Source organism: Papilio polytes, unplaced genomic scaffold (genome assembly GCF_000836215.1).
Source record: "Papilio polytes unplaced genomic scaffold, Ppol_1.0 DF820622.1, whole genome shotgun sequence".
Classification (NCBI taxonomy): Eukaryota; Metazoa; Arthropoda; class Insecta; order Lepidoptera; family Papilionidae; genus Papilio; species Papilio polytes.
In genome coordinates this window covers 605,894-614,364 of record NW_013528582.1, presented here as the reverse complement: position 1 = coordinate 614,364, position 8,471 = coordinate 605,894, and the positions used below count along the sequence as shown (strand labels likewise).

The window sequence follows — 8,471 nt, the reverse complement described above, 5'->3', positions numbered from 1 at the left end:
CTTAATCTATATTAATATTATCAAGAGGTAAGATTTGTGTTTTTGGATTTTTGTATGTATTGAAATAACTTCAAAACTACCGGGCCAATTACAATTATTCTTTCAACATTAAAAAGTACGTTATCGCTATGTAACATATATATGTCGGCTTGAGATAGCATGATAACAGAATTGCTACTACTCGAGATCACATGTGGGCGGCCATGGGTAAAGTTGGATACCAGGAATACATTCACAATACTCCTCAGTCAGGATATCATCGATCTACCAAGCTCATATCGTTCAAACAATGTTCTCGCAACGATCCCTAATTTCAGAATAGTCTAAGTTCTTACGAAAGTCGCTTGGCGGCGCTCGTGTTCTAATTATGACTTAAATTCAAATTAATTTCTACTTCTGATTGCGACATGTGTTTTACTATTTTTTTTATTTCACGTGGACGAAGTCGCAAGCAACTCTCTTGTTAATACTAATATTATAATGAAAGATTTATATTTTTGTATGCATTTAAATAACTCAAAAACTACTGGGCCCATTTAAAAAAAACTTTCGCCGAGAAAGATGAGTAATATAGAATATATTTTATATAAGTATGACTATAAAAAAACAATACCGAGTGCATTTAAGTAAAAAACAAAACATTCCATTGAAATGCAGTAATTATTGTCCCTGTCTAGATCGACGACGGCGGCGGCATGATGCGAGACGCGACCGTCGACGACCTCATAAAGATCGTGGAGGACCTCACGAGGATACACTAGCTCCCCCCCACACCTAAACCACTCCCCCTACCACTCTAGCGTTTAAATAAATATACATTATGTACTTATTGTTTAATTTACCTATACCTATATAAAGTAAAAAAAAAATTATAATATATGCCATATATTATAAAAAGGATTTTTTTTACTTTTGTATGTATCCGATTCAAGTAAAAACTACTGGGCCAATTTTAATTTTCTTTCACCATTAGAAAGGTAATTTATCTGCGAGTAACATAGGTTACATTTAACTAGCTGTTGTTCGCGACTTCGCGTGGAATTTAAAAATAATGAAATATATGTTACAGATACATAGCCTTTTTAAGGGTGAAAGAATTTTTAAAATTTCCGTAGCGTGAAAGGGTTAAGTGAAATTCATCTCTGCCCACACTTCCATGGTACGGGCGTGATTCACTTCAGTGTTCTATATTACACTTTGATATGCTAACCGCATAGATAACAGTCTACCACTAAAACCATACACATTTCATTATGATTTGATAAATAATACTTCGTATATCAGTTTCAATAATTTATTTAAATTATAAAATAAAGAATAATAACAATATAGAAATATAATAAATTACTGTTTTTAACATAGTAATAAAATGCTCGACAAAAACACATCTTGAACTAATTCAATCTTGTAGTCACTGGTTTTTCGAAGCTGTTGAATAAAGTTCGTATTAATTCTGAATATATATTTTTAGTCAATAATTTTAATTGAGAACAATATACTAAAAGTACAGTCACTGAAATCTACTGTGCTCCACTTTCGTAATACTCGTTCTTTACGAGATATCAGTGAGTAGTGAAATTTATGGGATAAAGCAATTACCAGTTCATCACAGACCAACATTTATTCGTATAAGAATATACTGCGATCTATTGGTTATTGTTCAACTCAATATGTTCAGATGAATAGCGTAAAATGGAAACCGACAATTTCCCCAACTGTACATTGAACTTATGTAATGATATACTAAATTTTGACTACAATGCCTTTTTGTGAACTAGTTTAGACCAATTAAACAAGCTAATTACATGTGAATCATGCTAATATTATAAATGCGAAAGTTTAGATGGATGGATGTTTGTTAGTTTGTAACCTAAACGGCTGAACGGATTTCAATAAAATTTGGCATAGATGTAGAGAATAGTCTGAAAGAACACATAGGCTACTTGCATTTGTTTTTTTTAATTCCGCGCGGACGGAGTCGCGGGCGAAAGCTAGTAACATAATATCAAAGACTAAATACTGAACAGAACATTCAATATTCACCTAAAAGGCCAATCTTGCATTCAGTACAGTGACCAGCAAAAGATCTGAATCAAAAAAGAACATAACAAATATTTAAGATAGAGTGTATAGTAGGCAGAGACAATAATGTCACATCTTTTGTATTATTATCAAGAAATAGGATCTTGTATTATAAAAAAAACAGCATCTTACTTGATTATATTTAATAAGTATTTCAAAGCAACAATATAATAAATTTATATCTATTTCACATAATTTAAAATGTAACATATAAAACTACATTTAAAATTCGATAAAACACAAAGTACACTGATGTTCCTTACATACATAAATATAGTCTACTCAGGTAAAAAACCAAATTATTTACATAAAATAAATCCATTGAAAGGTACAAATTTACTATAGATAAATATGGATACAATAAAAATATTCACACTTAAGAACAAATATATGTACAATACTCGAGAATTATGTTACATAGCACACTATGCAAGGTACAGAAAAAATACATTTATAGGTATTGCTCTATTAATAAAACAGGAATGATTTCAGGCAAGAATATACCAAAAATTACTAAAAGATACAACAAATTTTAAAAATAAAACTTTAATTTTTTTTTATTAAACCAGTCTATATTGTAACTAATAAATATGCATAATATAAAATAATCTTACTTAATAAATTTCTCTGCCTTATAGTGTAGGAACCACATGAGGGCAAATAGACAGCTGGGTGGGCTGGCGATGGGTCCAGGGGACTGTACCATCTCCTCTATCTCAGGAATTGTCTTCTCTATCACTTCTATCAGTTCATCATCAACACCACCACCTGGAGACACATATCATTCCTTTTTAGGTCATCAAAACTACCCTTTGCTTTTGTCCATGACTTTTATGCAGAATTAAAAAAATAACTTAGAAGTAGCCATGTTAGTCCAGACTATGTTCTATATATAAATTTCATCAAGGTCTGTTAATTTATTTGGAAAGATACAAAAGTAAAGAATGTCCATCCATCTTTTGGCAATAATAATATTACTAGCGTCTAAAGTACATTTATTAAACAAATTTTGTTATATATGTAACAATTGCAAACAAAGATATGGCATTAGTAAACTGTTAGAATTTTAAGCAACTACCTTGAAATAAATTGGTGGGTTTGTGGTCAAATGGTTAACAAACATAAAAATAAATGATTAAACCAAACCTTTCTCAGTCTTCATATCATCTGTTACTTCACAATAGAAGAATGTCTGCAGTGCTCCTTGTACACCGACACCAGACCTGAAATATACCAAACAATTAGATTCAAGCAAACAAGTTACTGTTGATTATTTAAAAAATAAACTATATTAAGCAGTTCAGTGCACAAAAATAAGAAAATTTTATAATACTACCAAGTTTCCCTATGAAAGATTTATTTGCTAATGTCATAAAATTGTAAAATCCCTGCTTAAACTAGTTTAATGAGGTTATCAAGAAACTATCCTTGACCTCTACATTAATTGCTGATAAATTATTTAATTGGTTATTTCTAATTCTTCACAAACCTGTATGAAGTAATTCTATGCAATTTTTCTAATGGTACATCATATCCACATTCTTCCAGAACTTCCTCTTTTGCTATTTCCTCTACAGTTTTCTTCTTGTCAATGATACCAGCACACATCTCAAGTGCTAGCCCCAGAGATGCTGGATACTTAGTCGTGTCTATTGTAGTCTTCTTTCTATCTTCAGGGCTGATGCAATTGTAGTAAATCGCTGTAAAGAATAACTTTTACATAACCTCAACTTAAGTAAATGTTATGTACTCTTGTATGAAGTAACTTTGTTTTAGCTTCAGAGATGAACTCACCAGGTCGAAATTGTTTGACAAAAACCATCACCCTCCTACTAATATTGAAGACTACGATCGCAACGCTATCATGAACTTCCAGCAGGTCCCAGGTTTTCTCCTTCCCATTTTGTGTGTAGTTAAAGCGAAATGGCTTTACATATGGTGAGTCCGGCAAAGGGCTAATATACACATTCTTCAGATCTTCCATATTTATGATAAAACTAAGAAAATTGTCACGATGTTCCAAGTCCAAGTCAATCTGACAAGAAGTTTTTTTTTGTTTGGTTTTTATTTATTTTTTGTCATTTGCCAAAGAGTAGTTACGTGACCTTTGATCGATTTTGTAGGTAAAATATTATTTCAAATTGAAAGTTGTATAGATTTTGTCGCAATTAGTGAATTTTTATTACATGTTTACGGTAAGCAAGTGTTATATACTAAATATATACATATACTAAAAACCGTCTATATACTAAAAACCGTCTTTTTCAAGTATATGACTGGTTACTTTGTTAAATAATTTGTTAAAGCTGAATTTCTTTGTTATATTCGGTAGTCCAGTAAAAGCTACTCTTTGAACATTATGACAATGACAATTTAACTTTTTAATAGTTGTAAAAACTGTAAAATATAAGAAATCTTTTTAGAATAAGAAATATTTTTATGATGTTTACTTAGATTTATAACTAACTTTTGCATGTTTACTACTGAATTAAAAGACGCAGGCAGTATGTCAAAACCTGATAAAAATGTTAAATCGGGATTTGTTATCAAATTATCATGTGAAACAGTGCAAAAGCTTTCCGAAGAAAATAATGAGAAGTCGAAAGAAGAAGCTGTCAATGCCATCACAGAAAATGAAACCCTTATGGACATTGAAAATGGCACCAACAAAACGGAGGATGCAGCTGAATCTAAAGATATTGATAAATCAAGTATAGAAGAAAAAAAACCAGATGTATCCGAAGAAAAAAGTATACCAAAGGTAACTGATAATATACCTACCGATACCAAGGAAAAGCCTGCTGATGCATCATGGGGTGACTATGCAGCATATGTGACTTATATAGGTGACAAAGCTGTGTACACAGATCCCACATCCCAGCAGAAATACTTCTGGAACCAAGAGACTAACTCTTGGGATCCCAATGATACACCAGGGAGAGTGTACACTTTTGAGAATGATACTCACGTATACACAGAAGCAGATGGTTCCAAATGCTTTTGGGACGACAATAAAAAAGCTTGGATACCTAAAGTTGATGATGACTTTCTTGCATGTTATCTAATGGCTTATGGATTTGTGGATAACAGTAAAGAAGAGAAATTAAATGAGAAAAAGGAAAAAGACGAAAAGAAGGTAGAAAATAAAGGTGTTAAAAGAAAAAATGAGCCACAGTGGTTTGAACAATCAGATGAACAAAACACTAAGGTGTATGTATCAAATTTGCCGTTAGATTTGACAGAAGAGGAGTTTGTTAATTTTATGCAGAAATGTGGCCTAGTGGAAAGAGACCCTACTTCTAAGAAAATGAAAGTAAAACTATATATGGACAAAGAACAAAACTGTTTTAAAGGTGATGCTCTATGCACATACATAAAGATAGAAAGTGTAGAACTGGCTCTTAAATTACTTGATGGTGGTGATCTAAAAGGTAACAAAGTCAAAGTTGAAAGAGCACATTTTCAACTTAAAGGTGCATACAATCCCGCTCTTAAGCCTAAGAAGAAAAAGAAAAAAGAGTTGGAAAAAATCAAAAAGATGCAACAGAACCTTTTTGGTTGGAAGCCGGAGAAATTATTAGGGCAGAGATCTAAACATGAAAAGGTTGTCATAGTTAAAAATCTTTTCCATCCGAAAGATTTTAACGAAGATGTGCAATTGATCTTGGATTATCAAAGTGACTTGAGGGAAGAAAGTGCTAAATGTGGGGAAGTCAGGAAAGTTGTCATATATGACCAGCATCCTGAGGGAGTTGCCCAAATTACTATGAAAGAGCCAGAACAGGCTGATGCTGTTGTGCAACTTATAAATGGTAGATGGTTTGGCAAAAGACAGATTACAGCCGAGATTTGGGATGGCTGGACCAAATACAAGATAGCTGAAACTGACGCAGAAATTAATACTAGATTAGATAAGTGGGATAAATTTCTGGAAGGCAAGGAAGGGACCACTGAAGCTAAAAGTAGTAGTGTAGAAACTGGAGACAAAAGTAAAGTAGATGAAACTACACAAGAAGTTGTTAAAACTGAAAGTGTGGTAATGTCTTCAGTTAATAAAGACAATAATACAAATGAAGCTAAAAGCAAAAATGTTAAAGATGTACAAGAAAATAAAGTAGAAAGAAGTACAGTAGCTGATGTACCAGAAGGTAGTGTTGTGACTTAAAGAAAATATTGCATTTTATATTTAAGTACAAGTATTGTAATTAAATGTTTAATTTTTTTTTTTAGTTTCTTTAACCATGAACAGTAAGTTAAGTATAACATAGTCATACCTAATAATTTCACATTATTCATCCACGACTTTTGAGCTGAAAATTTAGGACATTTGGGCACAAAAAATGAATACTTTCAATGGGATTCCTTATACCTCTCTGAAGGTATATTAAGATAAATAATTAATAAGTGGGGTTTACAATGTTTTTTTAATAAGACAACTTCACAGATATCACGAATGAGAATATTGATTTTATATCATCTGTTTATGAGTTTATGACTCTATGCAACACTCGACGAAAAAATTAAATGGCACCATAAACAACGAGCCGTCATGTTGTCTGACACATGACTTTTTATGTTGCATACACAAGAATATCTAATTTGATTCGACATTTAGTAATTAAGACAAATATAACATTAAGTTTAATAGTTACCTTGCCAATGAATTGAAACGACACTGTACACTTGTGAAAGATGATCGTCATTAATAGGCGGCCGGGTTCGCGTGCGGTGTGGGAATTTTCAAGTGTCAACTGATCCAAATCGGGCCTCCTTAGCCGCCTCCATGAATAATAACAGGATATGATAACATGGCCGTGCAATCGGACTCCGGAGGGAAGGACGACGTGAAGACACAGTTCGTGACGCGGGAAGGCACGTACAGACTGATGACGCTGTCGGAGTATTCGCGGCCGAACCGAGTAGGCTACACTAGTGGCTCGGGCTCGACCCATGTCCGCGTGTCGCTCGTGTCGTTACCACCGGGTCCGGGGGGCGGCGCGCCCGGCTCCGACGGCCAAGCCTCCGATGACAGAATATGTTTCAATCATGGGAAAGAACTGTATGTTTATGTTTACAGAGGTGTTAAGAAGGTAATGTGTTTTGTTACAATTTGTTTACATGCTATTCCTCTGTGTTTAAATGCTTAGTGTGCATGTTAGATTAGGAAACCAGCTCATTACTTTCACTGTAATCTTTACATTTCATCACTAATCTAAGAAACAAGATATTTCAAGTATTTTCATGATGTATGTCATTAAATGTGTTGTAACTAAAAATATGATATAGACTACAAGTTGAGTGTAATTCCACAAGACTAAAGATTTTATTTTTCTGTATTAACTGAGAATATATAGTCTTGAGAACAAAAAATCATAAGCATAAATCAATATGTTAATGTTAATATTTTATACCATTGTATGTCTTTCTTGTATGTATACCATAGGTCATAAAATATTGCACACCCTAGGACAATGAGGACAATCAGGTTATCCTAAAAAGTTAAAAAAACATGTTTTCAATTTAACTTTATGTATGTATGTTATATTATGTGAAGGTTGTATTCAATGACAGGAAATAGTACTGTGACTAGGCTGTGGTGTTTGTCCAGGCAGAAGTAACTAACTTAACATTGTTAGATCATTTCTAATTGTTATTGATTGGATTCAGTAACATTGCATCAAGATATTATAATAATAATATATTGTTTTTGTATATAAGACTTAATTTAAAGTTTTGTTCACAAATTTATGACAATAAAATCATTTTTAAAGTTCTAAATATGTGTTACCCGAATTATAAATAATATTTGTTTCTTTTTACACATTTATATTGGAACCTACCCCAAATTAGGGATGAATTTTATATGAATTTGATATGTAAAAGACATCGGCTTTTACTACAGACAGAACTAGACTCCATTTGTTCACCGCTAGCTTGGTGTCGAAACTGTTTTGTGTAGCTAGCCATATTACAAGGCACAGTAAAAAAGCTTAGCATAAAAGACATTAGCTATATCATTACATAAACATCAACTTTTCTGGTTCCAGGCGGCAGACCTCACAAAGCCTGTGGATAAAAAGATGTACAAGGGCACGAACCCGACGTGTCATGACTTCAACGCGGCCACGGTGACGCAGGAGAGTGTTGCGCTTGTCGTTGGCTTCTCCACCGGGCAGATACAGCTCATAGATCCTATAAAGAAGGAATTAAGTAAATTATACAATGAAGAGGTTAGTGGTAGTATTCTTTCGTAAATTTATAAAATTGGCTTATTGTAAATACATGAACATTTATGTTTCACTTGTTATCAGTCAGGCAAATTATTATGTTACTGTTTCAGAGACTGATAGATAAGACGCGCGTCACGTGCATCAAGTGGGTGCCGGGAT

The 8,471-nt window shown here is 33.0% G+C and overlaps 3 protein-coding genes across 3 annotated transcripts in view; 2 read left to right on the top strand and 1 right to left on the bottom strand.

Moving 5' to 3' along the window:
* The window catches only part of LOC106110414 (DNA damage-binding protein 1), a 15,204-nt gene extending 14,379 nt beyond the window's left edge, over positions 1–825 (top strand). The window contains exon 18 of the mRNA XM_013292238.1: positions 678–825. Coding sequence (XP_013147692.1) covers positions 678–761 — 84 coding nt within the window. The 3' untranslated portion in view covers positions 762–825. The remainder of the gene's footprint in view (positions 1–677) is intronic.
* Positions 826–1,338: 513 nt separating this feature from the next.
* On the bottom strand, positions 1,339–4,147 carry LOC106110438 (uridine diphosphate glucose pyrophosphatase-like). Its single transcript, XM_013292262.1, has 6 exons — positions 3,877–4,147; positions 3,572–3,782; positions 3,229–3,305; positions 2,697–2,850; positions 2,044–2,087; positions 1,339–1,428 (listed from the first exon to the last, which is right to left on the bottom strand). The coding sequence occupies exons 1-6, from the start codon at positions 4,064–4,066 to the stop codon at positions 1,412–1,414; spliced, it is 693 nt and encodes a 230-aa protein (XP_013147716.1). The 5' UTR covers positions 4,067–4,147; the 3' UTR covers positions 1,339–1,411.
* Positions 4,148–4,463: 316 nt separating this feature from the next.
* Positions 4,464–6,305, top strand: LOC106110498 (HIV Tat-specific factor 1). Its single transcript, XM_013292351.1, has one exon. It carries the CDS (start codon positions 4,556–4,558, stop codon positions 6,245–6,247), a length of 1,692 nt encoding a protein of 563 aa, XP_013147805.1. The 5' UTR covers positions 4,464–4,555; the 3' UTR covers positions 6,248–6,305.
* Positions 6,306–8,471: the final 2,166 nt, after the last annotated feature.